Here is a 21,637-nt window from a genome sequence, read left to right on the forward strand (position 1 = left end):
CGGTCGGTGGTAGCTGCATTTACCTTCTTGTGTGAAATCCTAGTTTGTTTTCCAATTTGACACGAACCGCAAACCCTTTTTGACATTTCTTTCATCTTAGGTATTCCTCTTATCACTTCTTGTTTGGACAGAGTAAATAATTCCTTGTGATTCACATGTCCAAGACGTTGATGCCAAAGATCTGCAATGTCGAAAGAGGCACTGTTACATTTCAGTTTATGTGACTTTCCAACAACATAACAATTATCAGATGTTCTAGATTCATAACATATAACATTACCACCATGATCTAGAATAGTACAATCATTTTTGGAGAATTTTACCTCATAATCTTCATCACAAAATTGACTGATGCTCAGAAGATTTACTTTCAAGCCCTTAACATAAAGAACATTTTCAAGAGTAGGAACCCCCGGAAAACTTACCTTTCCTTTACCTATTACCTTGGATGAATTACCATCTCCGTATGTCACAACTCCCCCTTCATGTTTTTTGAGATTAAAAAATAAGGATTTGTCGCCTGACATATGTCTTGAATAGCTACTGTCTAAATACCACAAGTCAGAATTTAAAGCTTTCAAGGCAATATGTACAACATAACATTTCAAATCACTTTTCTTGACCCATATGGCCTTTGTTTTCATCCCATAAATAAAAGCACTTCTAGGTTTTTGCAAAAGTTTGCAATGAGGTCGAATATGCCCTAGAATACCGCAATGATAGCATGTTGGAACAAACCTTTTTCTACTCACCTTTTGTCGAGGAGTGTGACTAGAGTTTACCTTTGGTATCGTCGAAGTTTCACTAGTTTGTAGATTCAACTTCAGTTTAGAAGCATTCATCTAGGATTGCTTTGTAAATGCGGTTGATGGCTTCAGGTATTCTTCCTTTTGTATACCTGCAGAAACAAAGACAGTTTTGTTATTATTTGAATTACTAGTGTATCCAACACCATACCTGTCTTTTCTAGAGATCTAAGCTTTTAGAATCTCATCAAGTTTGTTCTTCCCTTTTAGAAATGTCACTTCCTTATTCAATCGCTCTAGTTCAATTTCATCAGCCTTCATTTTATTTTTCGCATTGTCAAGTTGTTCAGAAAGGTCTTTGACACGTTCAAGCTCCAATTTGTACTTCTCCTCGGATTGAATTCTTTCGGTTCAATTACCTTGAGTCGTTGATGTAGTCTAAGATTGCTTTTCTTGAGTTTAAACGACTCCGTGTACAAGTCATTATATGCCTTTTGAATTTCGATTCATCTTCTTCACTGGTAACATATCCCGATCATCCGTACTATCGGTATCAATAACGGAATCAATATTAAGTAGAGAAGAGGCAAAAGCTACAAAGTTTTTTCGTCTTTTCCGTAATCATCATCGATTCATCCGAGTCATCCCAAGTAACTTTCATAGCTTTACCCTTCTTCTTAAGGCGATTAGGGCATTCTTGTGCTATGTGACCAAAACTAGAACATTCAAAGCATCGAACTTTATTCTCAGAATTCTTAATTTTCTATTTGACACCATTGTTGCTCACACCTCGTGTTCGAACTTGCGGTATTCTTCTTTTTCACAAAGGCTTTGCTTTTCTCAAGTTTTTCAAAGATTCAACTTATTTGGCTTCCGAAAGAATTTATTGAACTTTTTAACGAACATGGCCAACATCTCAACATCTAAATCACCTTCATCATCAGACTCCTCTATACTTTGTTCAACTGTGGATAGGGCAATCCCTTTGGACTTCCTCGGTTTTGAAAGGCTGGACTCAAATGTTTGTAGATTTTCTACCAATTGTTCAACTTTCATAGAATCGATGTCCTTACTTTCCTCAATAGCTGTAACTTTTGCCAGAAACCTCTCTAGAAGAGACCTAAGGATCTTACGGATAATTTTGTTTTCAGGAATTTTCTCTCCTAGGTTGAAACTGGAGTTGACTATATCACTCAGCTTTGCGTAGAACTCATCAAATGTCTCATTCTCCTCCATACGTAGAGTTTCAAAACTAGTAGTCAACCTCTGAAGTTTAGAAAGTTTGACAGCCATAGTTTCTTCGTGAGTAGTTTCTAAGATCGTCCAAGCTTCTTTTGCTATCTCACAAGTAGAAATTCTTCTAAATTCTTCCGAGGAAACACAACTAAAAAGTGCATTTATTGCCTTGCTATTCCATCCAACTTTTTCATAGTTTGACCTATCCCATGACTCTATCGGTTTATCAGCAAGTTTATCATCCACCATGTACATTGGTGGACTCCAACCGTTCACAACGGCAAACCATACTCGTTCATCTATAGACTTCAAGTAAACTCTCATCCTAGCTTTCCAATATCCATAATTTGATCCATCTACGATAGGAGGTCTAATAGATGATGGTCAATCTCTATGAAAATCCATGCCTATCTGATCTCTCTCAAAGGTGAGAGAACCTGCTCTGATACCAATTGAAAAAAAACCCTAGACACACATATGTATCTAAACACTAGGCAATGATCACGCTCGTTTGCTTAAGTAAAAATTGGAAGAAATATTAAAAACGAAAGCAAAGATGAACACCAAGATTTTAACATGGAAAAACCCAAACGGGAAAAAACCACGGATCCAAACTCGGATCAAAACTAATCACTAGAATAATAGCAGTTACAAGATTGACTCACAAAACAACCTGTCGATCCAAACGACTTTGTTCCTCTTAGTCTTGCTCGCTAGAACCCACGATTCACCGCTTCTCGTGATTGAAGTCCAATCTCAGTAACCCTCGAGATTGATCTTTCGTCTAGATAGCCCTTAAGATGAAAGATTAACTTTTGTAGATGAGTGAAACCTTGTTAGTTGAAGAACCGATGTAGCCTCAAGAAGTCTCCTTCAATAATGCTTATTCAACCACCCTAGAGATAGGGTTTCACAATCCTTATATATGATCTCCAAGATAGAGCCAAATTCAAATCTTATCCGTACTCACGAAAGTACAAGATAGAGCCAAATCCAAATTTTATCCGTACTCACGAAAATACAAGATAGAGCCCAATTCTAATCTTATCCGTACTCACGAAAGTACAAGATAGAGTCAAATCCAAATCTTATCTGTACTCACGAAAGTCCAAGATTTTCAAACTTCGTTAGTGCATTCGAACGCGGCCCGGGTGCGTTCGGCATGACTTGATCTCATCAACTTTGCTCCAATAATTTTGCAATTCTTTAAACCAGATATTTTCTAGACTTGTGTAAAACTCATATACATGTAAAAAATACACTTATAATATTTTGTACACAATTGCAAACAATTAAAACCTAACACGGTATTTCCATATCATCCAAAAGGAGACTGGGATGACTGCCCTGAGCCAGGCTCTATCTTTTGTCGGAAGCCCTTCCCCCTCATTGAGCCGAGTCATGTCGGTCCAACTGTCCCAAAGTCTAACTGTCTATGTTGTATGCCTTTTACCATAATCCCAAATTATAATGGCAGCACAACAATGGAGGAAGAGGTGATTAGTAGTTTCATCATGCAGCGAGCATATCGGGCAGCATTGATCCACAGCAAGACCAAGGTTGCCTAGGTTACAATTCGTAGGTAGTCTGCCCCAACAAAATTTCCAGAGGAAGACTTTAATTTTGGATGGGATTGCCATTTCCCATAAGTTCTTCTAGCCTGGCCAACAAGTCCTCCTACACAATTGGTTTTTGATATGATAATAGGTAGTTTTAGAAGAAACATAACCGAATGGATGAAAATGCTAGATCCATTTATCAGATCCCGTTGTAACAACCCAATCATAAAAAAATTTAAAAATTTCATGGGCATGTGCCCATGCAGCTGCATGAGCAGCTTGCGTGGATGGTGCTACGCACCCTGCCGCGCGGCCTCCCTCCCCACCGCCTCTCTATATTTTTCTTCTCTCGTCTCTCTCTCTCTCAAACATTCTCTTTCTCTCTCTCTCTCTTATCGCCACCACTAGTACCCCCCCTCATCCCCTCTCTCTTCCCCTTTATATCTCTCTCTTCTCTTTGTCCTCTCTCGGTCTCTCCTTTTCTTCTATCTCAAACTCTCATTCTCCCCTCCCTCCCGACGCCGGCTTGTAGCTGCCGCTTCTACCGCTGGCACCGATGCCACCTCCAATGATGTCGGTGAGCCTACTTCCTCCTCCACCTCTCTCTCTATCATTCTCTCTTTCTCCCCCCTTTCTTCCTTGTTTTCTCTCGGGTTCGTCGGAACTGACGCCGCCGGCGAGAGGTCAGCCGCTGGCTGGCCAACAACGACCGAGCCCCTCCTCACCAGCCTGGCTCTCCTTGTTCCCCTCCTCTCTCTTTTCTCTTCTTTCTTCTTCTTCCTTTCTTCTTCCTTTCTTCCTTTTCTTCCTCAAGTCCCTCCTCTTCTTTCTACAACAGTGCTGGCCCAAGCCCGAACTACTGGCAATACTTTTATTTATTTTATTTTATTTATGGTTATTTAATTATTTAGATATTTCTTTCTTAATTAATGCAAATAGATTATTTAGATATTAATTATTGTAATAATAATATATATTATTTAGCATGATTATTATTAATTATAATTAGTATAACTAATAATTATATTGTTATAAACAATTACACATAAAATATAGGTAATACTTAAATTATTTATTATACATATTTTCATTTATATGCTTATTATTAATTATAATTAATAAAAATGAATGATTAATTAAGTTTTATATTGTTACATATAAATATTGGTTTACTTAATATATATATATATATATATATATATGTCTGTGTGTGTGTGTGTTTTTTTTTGTTAGATTAAAAAACAGTTTCCTTAATTATAATCATGAGATCTATAGATATATACTAATATTCATAATGTATATATAAGTAATTTTATTAATTTATTATATACTATTGTGTGTAAAATATGATACTAATCTTATTAACTAATCACCCTAATCCCTTAGAGGTGACCCACTCCTCCCCCTTCATCCAATCTATCTATCACTTTGCCCTAACCCTTCCATCACTCATAACCCTTCCATCACTCATAACCCTTCCATCTCCACGTACTCACTAGTGCCACCCTATTAATGCCAGACCACCAACCTTCACCAACACCGAGGATCTCGTGCCTCCATCCACGGATCCTAAGACGGGCTCCCTGATGTTTGTCCACTAATCGGATGATATCTTAAGATCCCACCGTCCAATTCACCTGAAACATAATTTGTTGGAAATTTCTTTTTCGGGGTTACAACATATCAAAATCTCAAGTCGATCCGACGGCGGCATTGTTTGGGATGTATTTTCAAATTTCTATGTCAAATCTTGTCCAGATCTGAAAATTGGAATAGATCGAGCCTTCGCCAAAAGGGGAGATTGTATCAACCTACCTGAGGGAACCCAAATCCATCCTTTTTCCATGTATCGGCATTGAAGACAGCTGAACCGATCCGAGTCTTAGGCCATAGGAGAAGATGCCATGGATCTAGATTGAAGATAGAAGTGCTGATCTAGTGGCTAGGTAAGCCCACTGACGAGTCTACCTGAGAGTTAGAGTCAGATATCATGGATCGCTTCCCTAATTTCACACCTTGAGGACAAGGTTGCGGAAGTGTGATGGATTGATACGATTCATGCTTCGTCGATGTCGTCTCAAGCATGGATACACTTTAGGGGTGTCTTTTATTCTTATTTTAGTATTTAATTCATAGAAAAATAAGTTTTCTATATGTCGCGTTCAAACGCGGGTGGAGTGCATTGGAACGCGTTTGTGAATACTTACATCAAGTTCACACATACAAAAAGTATGAAATGTGCATTCGAACGATCTGTAAACGCATACATCGCATTCGCACATACAGAGAATGCAAAATATGCGTTCGAACGTGATCGGGCATGTTCAAACGCGATCGGCAAAAATCTACCATTTTAGGGTTAATAATTGTCATTTTTGAATTGTTTGTTTAGCCTCTAAAGGTATGGATGACAACCATGGAATCATTATTGAATGAATTGAGTTTTGCCCTTGTCTCCTTCATCTTCTGCTCTCTCGTTCTCTCTTTCCCTGATGATGCCGCTTCTAACCCCCCTCGACCGGCCACTCACCCTAGTCCCTTAGGCGGCCCACTCCTCTCCCATCTTCCAATATATCTATCACCTTGCTGATACGATTCGGGCTTCACTGGTGTCATCTCGAGAATGGATACACTTTAAGGGTGTCTTTTACTCTTATTTTATTATTTAATTCACAGAAAAATAAGTTTTCTGTATGTCACATTCGAACATGGGTGGAGTGTATTCGAACGCGCTTGTGAATGTTTACATTAGGTTCGCACATACAGAGAGTGTGAAATGTCATTTGAACGCGCTGCGCGAATGCCTACATCATGTTCGCACATACAAAGAACGCAAAATGTGCGTTCGAACGCGATTGGGCGTGTTCGAACGCGGTCGGCAAAATTCTACTATTTTAGGGTTAATAATTGTCATTTTTGAATTGTTTGGTTAGCCTCAAAAGGCGTGGATGGCAACCATGGAATCATTATTGAATGAATTGAACCGATCTATGGTCAGCCAAAATGAACCGCCACTGATTACAATGGGATCCTCAACCATTGTAGCAACCCTCGAAACCTCCACATCTTCCCATGCATCGGAGACCTCGCGAACAAACCGCGAAAGACGGGCATCCTTCCCGATCCCTACAAAAACGACGAAGAGTCCGGCTTCAAGGCAGTAGTTTCCTCCAGCGAGCCCTACAGTTGGAAAGGTTCTTTGGACGTCAAAATGGAGTTCATCAATGAGTCAACAACTGTGTGAACCACTGTTGCATGGCCACTGGATATCCCTCGTCAGGAATCCTCATCGGTGTTAAGGGAGATGACCCAGAACTGCCAGCTCCGGCACTTGGGCTTGACCAGGTTGAATTACTAGACATGAGCTGGGTCGAACGTAAGAGCCAAAGGGGTCAAGTCAAGTGTGAGTCATCTCAGGACTTGGGGACTCAATTAAGTCAAATAAGGGAGCTGATCAAAAACCCTCTACTTGACTTAAGTCGAGTTTGCTTATACCAGGATACATTTGACTTGGATCTTAATCCATGGAGTGGGCAATACGATTATGCACACAACCAATAGTCAGTTCGGCTAGTTGAACCTAACTCGAGTCACTGGGTGGACCTAATCAGGATCCACCAACTACACCTAACTCGACCCCCCGAGTGTAATCAGATGCACCTGATTTCTATAGCTGAACTAACATTGAGTCAATTGGTTCGACCACCCGAGACCGAGTGGACTCAATGTAGACGGACCTGAATCCCACCTTGGGCCAATAGGAATATAAGTATCCAAGCTCAACTGAGAATGATCCACCGAACACAGCAAGTTTGACTCGAGTCACCTTGAGGACAAGATGTATGGAAGCGTGGTGAATTGATATGATCCGGGTGAGCTAAGTCAGTCTAGAAGATGGGCTTTAGGCCAATTGGTCCACTCAAAGGGTATTGGGCGGGGCTCAATACAGTTATCCACTCTATTTACTTAATGCATTTGCTTTAGTTTAGTCCCATATTGGGTAATGGGCTAAGCCCACTATCTCCCTCTTATAAAGAAGATGGTTGATCTTTACTTGAGGATCATGGATGAATTATTATGAAACTTCTAGCTTGAGCCCACTTCTCCCTCTTTTATCAGTCTAGGACTTGACTCATCATGATTATGTCCCTCTCCCCTATATTCGACTAGTCGTTCCCTCTCGACCCTGAGAGCCGACTCCCCTCTCCCTCATCTTCTCTGCCTTGCGCAGCACCCCAATCTAGCCCACACCATCGCATTTACCTCCTCCACGTTCTAAGGTCTTCCCCACGCCCATAGGCCTTCCACCATCCATCGACGACCTCCATCCTGTCGATCCGTAGGTTCCACCTTTCACGTCCATCTTGCAACTATTTGACATTCTGTCAATATTTTTACTATAACTCTTGATCTACTCATCCGATCAACCCGATTTCAATTTTGTTGGATCTCTGACTTCTAGGAGAACGACCTACCAGAATATTAGATCTTTTGGACGGTTAGACCAATCAGAATGTATCTCGAAATATCCACCTCTAGATCTATTCTGATCTAGTGAAGTATTTAGTAAAACCTTGATATCTAGAAATCCACAAATCGCCCCAGATCCCTCGACCCCATTCCGGAAAGCTGACTCAGATATCTATCTTTCCCAAAATTTGATAAGTATCCAACGGTCAGATCATCCGTAAATCAACTTAGAAGATACGACTATATTTTATAGATCCAAATTAGACCTCAATTATCATCTATTTCGAATTCTTTCCTATATTTCCTCAAATATCCTTCCATATCTTTCCTATTCCCTTCTCATATTTCATCTACCATTCATAGCCATTCCATCCCCACCATTCATCCTTAATCCTCCATAATCATCCTCCATCTAACCAATCATCCATCATATCCAAGAACCGATGGTTGGAATCCATAGACGAACTCCCTGATGTTCGTCCGATATTCCGCCGTCCGATCTCCCTGAAACTAGATTCGTTGGAAAGCTAATTTTCAGAACTACAACATATCAAAGTTTCATATTGATCCGACGGCTAGAACTTCCTAAATCCTCTTCCAAAGTTCCATGCCAAATCCTGCCCAAATCTGAAAACGGGATAGATCTAACCTTAGCCCCGATCTATGATCGTATCACTTACCCTAACCCCTTCCACCTCCACTTACTCACCGGTGCTACCCCATTATTGTCGGTCCACCACCCTCCACCATCATCAAGGATCTCGTGCCTCCATCCACGGATCCAAAGACGGACTCCCTGACATTCAGCTACTAATCGAACAATATCTCGAGATCCCACCATCCGATTCACCTAAAACTAGATTTGTTGGAAAGCTCTTTTTCGAGGCTACAAATATCAAAATTCCTATCGATCCAATGAATGAATATTTCGAGATCTATTTTTAAAGTTTCCTATCAGATCTTGTCCAGATTTGAAAATCGGGATAGATCGAGCCTTGGCCTAAGGTGAGATCGTATCAATCTCCCTTCCCCTTCGTTCAAGCCCTAGTTGTGAGCCATCTCGACGTCGATGATCTTCTAACCTCCCTCGTCTGTCGAGTCCTGTCTCCTCCTTGGGATCTCAGCCCCTTCTTCCCCTTCATCCTTATCCCCTAAATTCCACAACCCATTCACCATCATCTCTATTATCATCCCTAACCTTATCATCACCACCACCATCACCCCCACTTTTGCATATTTCATCCAATTACAGTTAGAATCTACAAAGGGCATAAATACCAAAAATGTAGATCAGGAAGTTACGGATCAATCACCTCTAGTTTTGTAATATTCTGACTACGATAGAATATCAGGTGAATATGTTCCCTAGGCTGCATGTACTGCTTTCCTGCAACCGATCCAGATCAGGAAGAGGACGTTCCGTTTATAATAGAGCATCTCACAGCAGCTCAAAATAGTGTGAAATAGGTTTATAACTGAGGACATTGCGAGCGAGGGTTGAGCTTGGTTTATGTACGAGCACAACCTTCTCGATAGATTACCATAAGGCTCGTAATGAACCAAAAGCTATATTTTCGGTATCTTGGACCCTATAGGGTCAATGCGAGGGTTGAGCTTGTTGCATATTTATTGGACTTACCCTAGGGGAAATGAGTTCATCCGGTTTCTATGTGTCAATTTTGAAGGCGAAGATTGGACCTAATATCATTGTGGGGAATGACTTGCCTGAGTCAGTTGCTAAATAGGAAATTAATGAGCCAGTTCGGATCTTCACCAATTGTAGGTGGCAACATGATGGCACCTAGAGATAGAGGTTTTGGTGGAGTGGATGGTTCGACCCACTGACGAGGCGACATGAGAACTGGAGGATGAATTGATGGACTATTTTCCTCACTTTGTGATACGATTCGGACTTCACCGACGTCGTCTCGAGCATGGATTCACTTTAGGAGTGTTTTTATTTCATGTGTTAGTGTTTAATTTCTATTAAAATAGGTTTTCTGTAAGTCGCGTTCGAACGCGGGTGGAGTGAGTTCGAACGTGGTTTGTGAACGGGGTTGTGAACGTGGTGAAGAGAATGTAATGTGCGTTCGAACGCACTATGAACGCCTGCATCGCGTTCGCAAATACCGACAGGCGCGTTCGATCGCGCGTTCGAACGCCTGCATCGCGTTCACAAATCTAGAAGAGCGAACTCGGTGCGTTCGAACGCGGTCGGGTGAGTTTGAACGCGGTCGACGAAAATTGTGTTTTTAGGGTTAATTTGAGTTGTTGGTTAGCCTATAAAAGAATGTGGTAGGCAACCAAATTGATTATTGATTATTGAGATTGAGTTTTGCCTTACCTCATTCGTCTTCTTGGCTCCCGTTCTCTCAATCCCCGGCGACGCCGCTTCTAACCTCCCTCGTTCGGCTAATCACCCTAGTCCCTTAGGGGTGGTCCTCTTCTCCCCATTCTTACAATCTATCCAACACTTTCCCTAACTCTTCCATCAACCATAACCCTTCCACCATCACTTTTCACCGGTGCCACCACATTAACGCCGGTCCACCTTCAACCACCATTACCTAGGATCTCGTGCCTCCATCCACGGATCCAAAACAGACTATCTGACCTTTGTCCACAAATCGGACGATATCTCGAGATCCCTACATCTGATTCGCCTGTAACTAGATTTGTTGGAAAGCTCTTTTCTGGGACTACAAATATCAAAGTTTCACGTCGATCCGACGGCGGCATATTTCGGGATCTTATTTCAAAGTTCCGTGCAAGATCAGTCCAGATCTGAGAATTGGAAGAGATCGACCCTTCACCAAAAAGGCGAGATCGTATCAAGCTGGTATCAGAGCTCCAAAGCCAGAGGCGTGATCGTATCACTTTGCACCTTGAGGACAAGGTGAGGGAAGCGTGCTGGATTGTTGCGGTTCTTAATTTAGGTGCATAGTGAACATGATTAAACTGCTTCAATTTTAATTTCTATTTATATTTTAGGAAAATAAAATAGTTTCTAACAAGTGCGTTCAAACTCAAATGAATGGCGTTCGAATGCATGATTTGCGTTCGCACATATAGAGAACGCATTTTGGTCATTTGAACAAGATTAGTGTGCGTTCAAATACACAACGGAAAAGTTGAGTTGTAATAGAATTTGTTTAGGATTTTTGGATGTTTGGCTAGCTCCAAATATGTAGAAAAGCAACCTCTTTGGATTATTAATCATTGGAATTGGTTCTCATTTAGGCTTGAGCCATCTTCTCCCTCCTTCTTCCTTCATCTCGGTATCCAACCCAAGTTCTCGTCTACGATCGAGGTTAATCCTCCCTCGCATCTCCCTCCTCCCTCTAGCGACCATCCATACTTGAAAGCTCCCTTCTCCCACCTCATCTAGTTTCAAATGCTAATCCATCCACCAAACTATAATCATCTCCCATAATACTAATTACATATTCACGTCCATCCTGCTACTTCCTGACTTTCGGTCATTGTTTTATATGTAACTTTTAATCTACTCATCAATCGATGAGATTTTAGTGGCATTGGATTTCTAACTCCTAGTGGAACAACATATCTGAATCTCAGATCGTTCCAACGGTTGGATCGAGCCCAATTACCTTGTAAGTTTAATGCTGAATTTTATCCAAATTATCAAATCGAATAGAAAACCGTCATCAATAACAATTTTGCAGATAGAGTTGGGAATATAAGGGCAGAAATTGAGTATAGAGGGTGGGTTGGTAGTCTTACACATGTTTTCGAAGTGTTGGACGAAAGCTGCTCGGAATTTGCTCGAAACCTGAGTCCAATTCTCTTCCCCTACTTGGGTGCAGCTTGAAAAAACATCTAGACACGTATGTATCTAAACCCTATGCAATGATATCACTCGTTTGCTTAAATAAAAATCGGAAGAAATATTAAAAAATGAAAGCAGAGATGATTGCCAAGATTTTAACGTGGAAAAACCCAAATGGAAAAAAACCACGGATCCAAACTCGGATCAAAACCAATCACCATAATAGTAGCAGTTACAAGACTGACTCACAAAACAACCTGTCGATCCAAACAACTTTGTTCCTCTCAATCTTGCTTGCTAGAATCCACGATTTACCACTTCTCGTGATTGATATCAAACCTCAGTAGCCCATGAGATTGATCTGTCATCTAGATAGCCCTTAAGACAAAAGATTAAACTTTGTAGAAGAGTAGGACCTTGTTGGTTAAAGAAACGATGTAGCCTCAAGTGTTCACCTTCAAATTGCTTCACCAACCCCCCTAGAGTTAGGGCATCACAATACTTATATAAGATCTCCAAGATAACGCCAAATCCAAGTCTTATCCAAACTCATGAAAGTCCAAAAATTGCAAACTTGGTAGGTGCGTTCGAACGCGGCCTGGGTGCATTCAACGGCCTGACTTGATCTCAGGTGCATTCGAACGGGCCCAAGTGCATTCGAACGCACGCAGAAATAACACTTACTGTCTGTGCAAACGCCTGCGCTCACGTTCGAATGCGCTTGTGAACGCGGTGTTATTGTTTGTGCGAACGCGTGCGCTCGTGTTCGAACGCGCTTGTGAACGCAGTGTTACTGTCTGTACGAATGCATGCACCTGCGTTCGAACACGCTTGTGAACGCAGTGTTACTGTCTGTGCGAACGCGTGCGCCCGCATTCAAACGCGCTTGTAAATGTTGCTCTCTGTCTGTGTGAATACCCTGTGAACGCAGTGTGAACGCGATGTGAACTCATAAACTCTTCTCCATTAATCTTACAATTCTTCAAAACAAATACTTTCTAGACTTGTATAAATGCTCATATACATGTATAAAAATATTTAGAATATTTTATTCACAATTGCCAACAATAAAAACCTAAAAATCTCCCCCTTTGGCAATTTGTGACAGAACATCTAGTTTACAATAATTACAAAGAATCCTAAATGAGCATTCAACAAGTCTAAAAGTTTTAGCACTTCAATCCCTACAAATAAGAAACATACAATCCAAGATCAAGTGAAAATAACTTGAAGTGAAAGATCATACATTCACTAAACAATTCAAACACAAGTTATCATAGCAAACACAAGTTATCATAAACTCCCCTAAACTCCTAAACTCATCCCTTACTCCCCCTAAAACATACAATCTCTTCTAAACTGACAATGGAGGATCAACAAAACTGAGTCGAGCACTATCCCCTAATGAACTTGCTCAGCCCGTAAGTCATTCACGGCTAACTGTAAGTCCTACACTTGAGTGCTAAGCTGATGATCTCCGTTCAGAGAACTGTGGACACTCTCCCTTAGGGTGATATGAGTCATCGTCGGAGCTATCACCAGAACTGTCTCGAGGTGATCGACGTTCAGCGGTGGAAGGGGAGGTCGACTTGTAAGGAGACGATTGATCATGAGCTTGATTCCTCTTAATTGTGATCCGATCCAATGGTTTCTGTGAAGTAACAGATGCTTCAGTGGTGTCCACTATCACACCACTCTGCATGCACAATTTGGTGATAAAAATACCAAACGACAAACTTTCATGAGGAGCTTCTTTTTGTGCAATTGTCAAAATAGAATCATAGATTACAACAGCCAAATCAATAGAAACCCCTGATAGTATCGCATGAAGGAGGAAGGCCTGGTCCTGACTGATACTAGAATGTTGAGTCTTCAGAATGATATTGTAGAGACAAATGAGATGTAACATGCGAGCCACTGATGTCAGTTTCGCATGTGGCATCATTTGCCTATTCAACCTTCCCCTTATATTAACACATTACCAGCAATAATCATGAACGAAGGAAGAGGATCAGAAGATGGATACTCGAACTCGCCATCAGAAAGTTGGAATTCAGCACGGATGACCTCAAAGTCCAAGTACACAGAGACCCCATGGACAGTGGACCATATATATCATTCCAAAATAGTGGCATTGCTGAAAAACTCCCGAACAACCTCCACATATGTTGTCCTGTTCATCCGACACACTAATAACCATCATCACTCAGTGAACATCTTCTCTTTTCCTAAGGCAGCAAAATCAGAGATAACAACCGGCCTTTAATAGATTATTGGTCGAGTGCCAAAATTATGTTTGTCTGCAGCAGTTGATGAAGAAAACTTGAGAGCCGAAGAAGGAGAGGAAGGCAGCCTTGGCTTCTTGGAAACTACAGCTTTTTTAGGCATTCTAGAGAGAGAAACAAATCGCAAGATTCAACACATGCCCAAAGCATACAAAAAATAACAATAAAGCCAAAAAATCTTAGAAATCATGAAAGCCCTAAGTGAAATCTATCTTCCATTAGAAAAAGCTAAGTTGTCACATTCAATCGCTCAAGAAACATCAAGATATTAACTCTAATGTGATCAAAACTCGAAAACGCATGAGATCAACCAAGATCAAGAGACTAATTTGAATAAAAAATAAGAAGTTGTATGCACGATCATACCTCGCAAAAAGTGAAGAAAATTTTGAAGATTCGGCCGAAAGACTCTATATCCGAAGGAGAAACAGCCTTTGAAAGAGTTTGAAGTAAAAATTTTGATGAAAAAATGTGAAGCTCTTGAAGATTTAGGAGAGAGAAAACAAAGGGTTTCTAGGGTTTGAAAGGAGGAAGATGAAAGCCCTTGGGTTCGGACGCAATATTTAAAGAACCCCCGAGTGCGCTCGTGTTAGAACGCGCTTGTAAACGCAGTGTTACTGTCTGTGCGCCCGCATTCGAACGCACTTGTGAACGCTGCTCTCTGTTTGTGTGAACGCATTGTGAACGCACTGTGAATGCGGTGTGAACGCGATGTGAACTCGTAAACTCTTCTCCATTAATCTCGCAATTTTTCAAAATAAATACTTTCTAGACTTGTATAAATGCTCATATACATATATAGAAACACTTAAAATATTTTGTTCACAATTGCCAACAATAAAAATTTAACACAGCTAATGTGCTTACGCCGCTTCTTGGTGGTTGCGTCAAAAAACTTATTGTATTTGTCTCCCCATAAGAGGCAGCCAACCTTGCCCTTTGATTTTCAGTAGAGCTTATCCTTGAGCATGAGATCATCATGAGTGCTTCGGAGGATTTTCTCCTTTGTGTTGTCGGCTTCAGTTGGCCTAGGGGTGACTTGGATGTTTGCTATTTGTTCTTCCACCTCATGAATCTGAGGGTGGAGGCTACTTGTGTTTTTCTTTATCCATTTTTTGATGTGGCTGGCAAGGAGGTGAAGCTTGGTTGAGAAAGCTTGAGTAGGTATACAAATATTTCTCCAAATGTTGCTACAAAAGACAAAGGTGAGTCTTCTGTTGGCCACCAATTTTTAGTTTTAAACTAGCGCTTGCCAAAACCATTTCGGGGCTAGGTGTAACACCCCAATTTAAAAAAAAAAAAAAAAACAAAACAAAACCATGACGCATGCGCCGACACAAAGCCTGCCCTCCTCCCTTTTTCCTTTTTCTCTCCTTTTACTTACCCTTCTCAGCCTTGTGCTGCTTCGCCGCCGGCCACGTACTGTGCCGTCAGCACCATCGGCCTCATGTTGCGCCACCAGCGCCGCAGACCCAAGGGCTTTCCCACTCTCCCTTCGTCTCCTCCCTTAGAAAGGAAAAACTAAGGGAGGGTGGGGGATTGTTTAATCCCCCACACCCCCCTTAGTGGACTGCGGTCAGACCGCAGCCCACTGAGCCCCTTGGTGGGCTGCAGACCGCAACCCACCAACCAACCCTTTGGTGGGCTGTGGTTGGACCCCAACCCACTTCAGCCAACCTTGTCGGTTGCAATCCAACTACAGCCCACCAAGGCCCCTCTTGCCTCGAGCCTAACCCAATACCTCCAGCCTAGCCCATTTGGGGCCATTTGGACCCTATTTCCACTTGATTAATTAGCCTCACCCTAGGAGACTCTTGACTCATGTATATGCCTAACCATAAATTCTCTAATAAGATAATTAATTATATTAGTTCTCTAATCTTACGTATGGATTTACTTGCATGAATTAATAGGATTGACAACGCGTGAGGAGGATTTTGGGATTTCGGAGGAGCCGGCTAGCTGACGAGATTTAGTGTACTATGGAGACTCCCAGTCAAGTGGAGTTGATATAAGTCTAGAATAATATAATTAAAGTTATTATACCTTCCATGATATTGTAGAAATGTTAGCATTACTACATGATATTGTAGGAATGTTAGTATTAGTACATGATATTATAGAGTGTATTTTATATAACTATACTATTAGCAGCCTACACTTGAGGTCGAGAGCCTGTGTGGCGTTCAGGTAATTATACCTTCCATAAAATTTTTTACTAACAGGTCATGTGATGCATCGCGTGGGGGGATTTACCCACCCACGCGGTTTACACGTGTATTTGAAGGTTTGGGTGTTTCAACTTGGTATCAGAGCCTAGGTTCACCATAAATCCGACATGTCTTCCCTAGATATCATCCAAATATATAGGAAAGTGATAATAATAATGAATAACTAGGAGTAATGAATAACAAAGTCACGTACGACTTTTGACATACTTGTGAATTAAGAACTAAACTGCGTTGAACTTATCAGGAATACCGCCTAGACGTGCTCGGTCTATTCGTGCGACTGTTCATGGACGGGCTTCAGCCCTCGTTGACGAACCTGCTGCCGGTACTTCAGCTAGCATTGAAGCCCTAGGATAGCTTGTCAGACAGCAGGAGAGTCTCATCGAAGAGTTAGTTCGAGAGCGCACGGTGGCTATGTCTGGGATGCACATATCGAGGGAGCCGTCAGAGCATATTACTCTAGCCGAGCAGACTGGAGGTGGGTCCGCCTGGTCGTTGAACCGGTTCAAGCAGCTTAACCCCCCCTCTGTTCAGCGGCACGACAGACCCCATGGAGGCTAATAGGTGGATGGTGGATGTGTGAAAGATCCTGACCGCTTTTGAGTGCCTAGAGAGTCGTCACGTGACCTTTGCCACTTTCCTTCTTCGCGGAGAGGCGGAAGAGTGGTGGAGGGCCACTGAGCGCATGATGCCATATCACCTTGTTGGGGAGTACATCACTTGGAGGGCATTTTCGAATTCCTTAGACTAGAAATATTTCCCTACATCCCTACATTTCGAGCTGACGAGGGAGTTTACCCAGTTGAGGCAGGGGAATATGATAGTGGCACGGTATGAGGACAAATTCAATGCTTTGTCCCGCTTCTGCCCTAGAGTCATACCTAATGATGCTGCTAGGGCTGACTAGTTCAAGATGGGCCTCCAGATCGAGATCCGCAAGCAGGTGAACATGGTGAAGAACCTGACCTATGCAGAGCTGGTGGAGAATGCGGGGATAGCATAGAGGGACTTACTTGAGGAGCGCTCACAGCATCAGGAGCGGGTAGCGGGTCATACCGGTCGCTTTGATGGGTGTCCTCGTGGAGGTCATTCTGATGGGACCTTCTTGCGTCCGAGGTGTCACCCCTATGCTGGTGGCGCAGGTTCTAGTGCTATCTCGAGTAGACTAGCCCTTAGGGTTCAAGCGGGCCGAGTAAAGCTCGACCTTCTATTAGTGGTGGGAGGTTAGCAGCAGTTTTGAGTAGTGCGGGCAGTGGTGGTTTTGCACGACCGTCTACCCCTAAGGGTTGGATTTGTTTTGCTTGTGGCAAGAGGGGTCACATATCTCATGACTACCTCAATGCTCGCATTACCTGCTTCCAGTGTGGAGAGTCTGGGCATGTCCGCACGTAGTGCCCCTTGTTGATCGTAGCGCCAGCCACTCCTACCACGCTTTCTATATCTGGAGCATCGGGAGCCAGTACTACTACGAGTAGGGGTCGCGAGGGCGCACGATCAGGACTTCTTAACAGAGGGCGGGGCGGACGTACCAGCCGAGATTTTGTTATGACCCTACGGGATGCTAAAGCATCCAATGAGGTGGCCATAGGTAACTGAGTAAATTAATCATATTAGTTAAGTTATTTCGTATGTCTTACTCATACATAATATTAGATCCTCTTTTCTAACCCTATGCAAATTTGCATATTGTGAAAAATATGTTTTTCCTATTTTAGTTGAGACTTATATACGCAATAACAGGTACTATGACTTTATTTGCACACACCGCTAGGATTTTATTTGACCTTGGGGCCACCCATTCTTTTATTTCTACTTCCTTCGTGGAAAATGCGGATGTGGCGCCGGGACCTCTTGTGGAGCCCTTAGTCATAGCCACCCCACTTGGTGACTTTTTGGAAGTCCGCCATGTTTATCGATCTCGCACCTTGACTTTTGGCGAGTGGGATTTTAAGGCGGACCTCCTACCCCTCGAGATGCAGGACTTTGATCTAATCCTGGGGATGGATTGGTTAGCCGCCTACTATGCCAGTATTAACTGTTACAGCAAGGAGGTCATCTTGCAGCTTAATGATGGCATTGAGTGTCGATTGTGTAAGGATCGACAGATGGACCGTTCACAGTTGGTGGCAATCATGTCCATCGAGTTAGCTGGAACCCAAACCCTGACTGATTTACCAGTGGTGCAAGAGTTCCCAGATGTTTTTCCTGAGGACATTCTAGGGCTTTCCCCAGACAGGGGAGTTGAGTTCACCATTGACCTAATTCCAAGGGTAGGACCAATCTCCAAGGCACCTTATCATATGGCTCTGAAGGAAATGGAAGAACTAAGAGAGCAGATTGATGACTTGCTAAGTAGGGGACTCATCCGGCCTAGCTCATCCCCTTGGGGCACTCTAGTCTTATTTGTGAAGAAGAAGGATGGTACTCTACGCCTTTGCATTGATTATCGATAATTGAACCAGCTAACTATGAAGAACAAGTACCCCTTGCCTCGCATTGAGGACCTGTTTGATCAATTGCATGGGGCGCGCGTCTTCTCAAAGATTGATTTGAGATCTGGGTATCATCAATTGAGGATTAGGGAAGCGGATGTCTCAAAAACCACTTTTCGTACCCGGTATGGGTTGTATGAGTTCCTGGTTATGCCTTTCGGCTTGACCAATACATAAGCTATCTTCATGGACTTGATGAACCAAGTTTTTGCCCTTTCCTAGATCGGTTCATAGTGGTCTTCATTAATGATATCTTGATTTACTCTACCTCAGAATAGGAGCATGAAGAGCATCTTCGGTTGGTACTATAGATGCTAAGAAGAGAAAAGTTATTTGCTAAGTTCTCCAAGTGTGAATTTTGGCCAGAGGAAGTGGTGTTCCTTGGGCATGTGGTCTCGGGAGAGGGCATCCGAGTTGATAAATCCAAGATCACCATTGTTCTCAATTGGAGGCAACCGAGTACCATCTTGGAGGTTAGTAGTTTCTTGGGTTTGGTCGAGTATTACCGGTGTTTTGTGGGAGGGTTTTCAAAAATTGTCAATCCTCTCACTAAGCTGACCCGAAAGGATCAGTGTTTTGTATGGACAGCTGATTGTGAGGAGAGCTTCCAAGAGCTGAAGAGGAAACTTACATCTGCACCTGTCCTTATAGTTCCTCGTAGTGGAGGGGGCTACCAAGTCTACTGTGATGCTTCATGCTCGGTCTTGGGTTGTGTTCTAATGCAAGAGAGCGGAGTTGTCGCTTATGCATCCAGGCAACTCAAGAACCATGAGCGGAACTACCCTACCCACGACTTGGAGCTAGCAGCGTAGTGTTCGCTCTGAAGATTTAGAGGCATTATCTCTACGGGGAGAAGTACCTATTCACCTAGAGGGAGTTGAACATGAGACAGCGCAGGGTGGCTTGAGCTGTGAATAATTATGACTACACTATTAACTACCACCCTGGGAAGGCAAATGTGGTGGCTGATGCCTTGAGCAGGAAGTCGATAGGGAATTTGGCTAGTTTGATTACGCAACAGCAGGACATCCTGCGAGATCTGTAGAAGATGGACATGCACATCATAGCTAAAGATGTGGCTGTTGGACTACTGGCCTAGTTAACTATGAGGCCGACTCTAGCGGAGAGGATCAGAGTTGCATAGGCAGAATACCCACATTTACTACAAGTCCTCCAGTAAGTTTAAGACTCAGGTAAAAAGGGTTTTTGCCTTGATGATTTGGGAACCCTGAAGTTTGGAGATAAATTTTGTGTACCTTACGTGGGTGAACTCTGTCAAGAGATTTTGGAGGAAGCTCACCAGACCTCTTACAGTGTGCACCCTGGGGAGACGAAGATGTATCATGATGTTCGTAGATACTTCTGGTGGCCGGGACTGAAGAAGAGCATTGCAGAATTTGTAGGTCGATGCTTGATTTGTCAGCAAGTCAAAATTGAACATCAGAGGCCGGCTGGGACACTTAGGTCCTTACCCATTCCTGAGTGGAAATGGGAGCATATCACTATGGACTTTGTGGTGGGTCTGCCGAAGACCTTGAATAAAAAGGACTCTATATGGGTGATTGTGGATCGATTGACTAAGTCAGCTCACTTCCTCCTAGTCAGTACCACTAATTCTATGGATCATCGAGCCACTTTATTTCAGATGAGATCTTTGCCCTGCCATGGGGCACCAGTTTCTATAACTTCTAACCGTGACCCTAGGTTCACCACTAGGCTGTGTCATCATTTTGCTAAGTCATTGGGTACCAAATTACAATTCAGCATTGCCTATCATCCTCAGACTGATGGTCAGTCGGAGCGGATGATCTAGACTTTAGAGGACATGTTACGTGCCTCAGTTGAGACTTCAGATTCAGTTGGGACCGACACCTTCCCCTAATTGAGTTCGCCTATAATAATAGTCATCACTCCAGGCATTGGATGCCCCCTATGAAGCTTTATATGGACGGAAATGTCGAACACCTGTCAGTTGGGACAAGGTGGGAGAACGCAAGATAGAGAGCTCAGAGCTAATCCAAGAGACCGTGGACAAGGTGCGGGAACATTAGCAAGTTGCCTAAAGTCGACATAAGAGCTATGCTGACCGTAGACGTCGAAATCTGGAGTTTCAGGTCGAGGACAAAGCCTTCCCCAAGGTCTCGTCGTGGAAAGGGGTATTTCGATTTGGGAAGAAGGGCAAGCTGAGCCTTCGATATATAGGCCCTTATGAGATCTTGGCACGGATAGGACTGGTTGTTTACCGGGTGGTTTTGCTATCAAAGCTATCTCAGATTCATAATGTGTTTATTGTGTCAGTGTTGAGAAAGTATCTGTATGACCTGTCACATGTTTTGAGGGAAGAACTTATCCAGCTGGGAAAGGACTTGTCCTATGAGGAGCAGCTAGTGCGGATCATTGATAGATGTGTGAAGACACTCCGAAGAAGAGTCGTACCCTTTTGGCGGCACCATGGGGTAGAGGAAGCTACATGGGCGCTTAGTGAGAGGATTGACAATTTTTGATACCTAGTAAAACCCCCCCACCCCCCGTCTCTCTTTTCTTCTTCTTCCTCTTTCCTTGACGTGCACGCCACCTTCCCCACCTCCATTAACCCCATCTCCCCCTGCCCCACCACACCACTTCTCCACCTCACTACCTCTCTCCCTCTCCTCTCTCTCTCATCTCGGGTTGCCGACGCTAGAGCCGACGAAGCCCCGGACCGAGAGCCGTCGAGCTTGCAGACCAACCCCCCTCGATAAGCCCTCTTCCCTTTTTCCTTTTTCTCCCCTTTTACTTACCCTCCTCGGCCTTGTGTGCTGTGCCGCGCCGGCATCGTCGGCCTCGTG

The 21,637-nt window shown here is 42.9% G+C and overlaps 2 protein-coding genes across 2 annotated transcripts; both read left to right on the forward strand.

The window, feature by feature from the left end:
• The first annotated feature begins 18,062 nt into the window (after window positions 1-18,062).
• LOC140793715 (uncharacterized) lies at window positions 18,063-19,621 on the forward strand. Its single transcript, XM_073145372.1, has 2 exons — window positions 18,063-18,738; window positions 19,176-19,621. Exons 1-2 carry the CDS (start codon window positions 18,063-18,065, stop codon window positions 19,619-19,621), a joined length of 1,122 nt encoding a protein of 373 aa, XP_073001473.1.
• A 524-nt stretch (window positions 19,622-20,145) lies between these two features.
• On the forward strand, window positions 20,146-21,313 carry LOC140793716 (uncharacterized). The gene is made up of 3 exons (XM_073145373.1): window positions 20,146-20,409; window positions 20,726-20,845; window positions 20,924-21,313. The coding sequence occupies exons 1-3, from the start codon at window positions 20,146-20,148 to the stop codon at window positions 21,311-21,313; spliced, it is 774 nt and encodes a 257-aa protein (XP_073001474.1).
• The last annotated feature ends 324 nt before the right edge of the window (window positions 21,314-21,637 follow it).

The sequence above is a fragment of the Typha latifolia genome, chromosome 8 (genome assembly GCF_019914945.1).
Source record: "Typha latifolia isolate L0001 chromosome 8, TyphaL0001v2, whole genome shotgun sequence".
Taxonomy (NCBI): domain Eukaryota; kingdom Viridiplantae; phylum Streptophyta; class Magnoliopsida; order Poales; family Typhaceae; genus Typha; species Typha latifolia.

Bases quoted from the DNA above. Each gene is read 5' to 3' on its own strand.
- LOC140793715 (XM_073145372.1), top strand. From the start codon at position 18,063: ATGACTTTATTTGCACACACCGCTAGGATTTTATTTGACCTTGGGGCC. The intron at 18,739-19,175 runs GTACTCTACGCC...AATTTTGGCCAG, and splicing joins ATTTGTGAAGAAGAAGGATG to AGGAAGTGGTGTTCCTTGGG.
- LOC140793716 (XM_073145373.1), top strand. From the start codon at position 20,146: ATGTATCATGATGTTCGTAGATACTTCTGGTGGCCGGGACTGAAGAAG. The intron at 20,410-20,725 runs GTCAGTACCACT...TCATCACTCCAG, and splicing joins AGTCAGCTCACTTCCTCCTA to GCATTGGATGCCCCCTATGA. The intron at 20,846-20,923 runs GTGCGGGAACAT...CTGGAGTTTCAG, and splicing joins TCCAAGAGACCGTGGACAAG to GTCGAGGACAAAGCCTTCCC.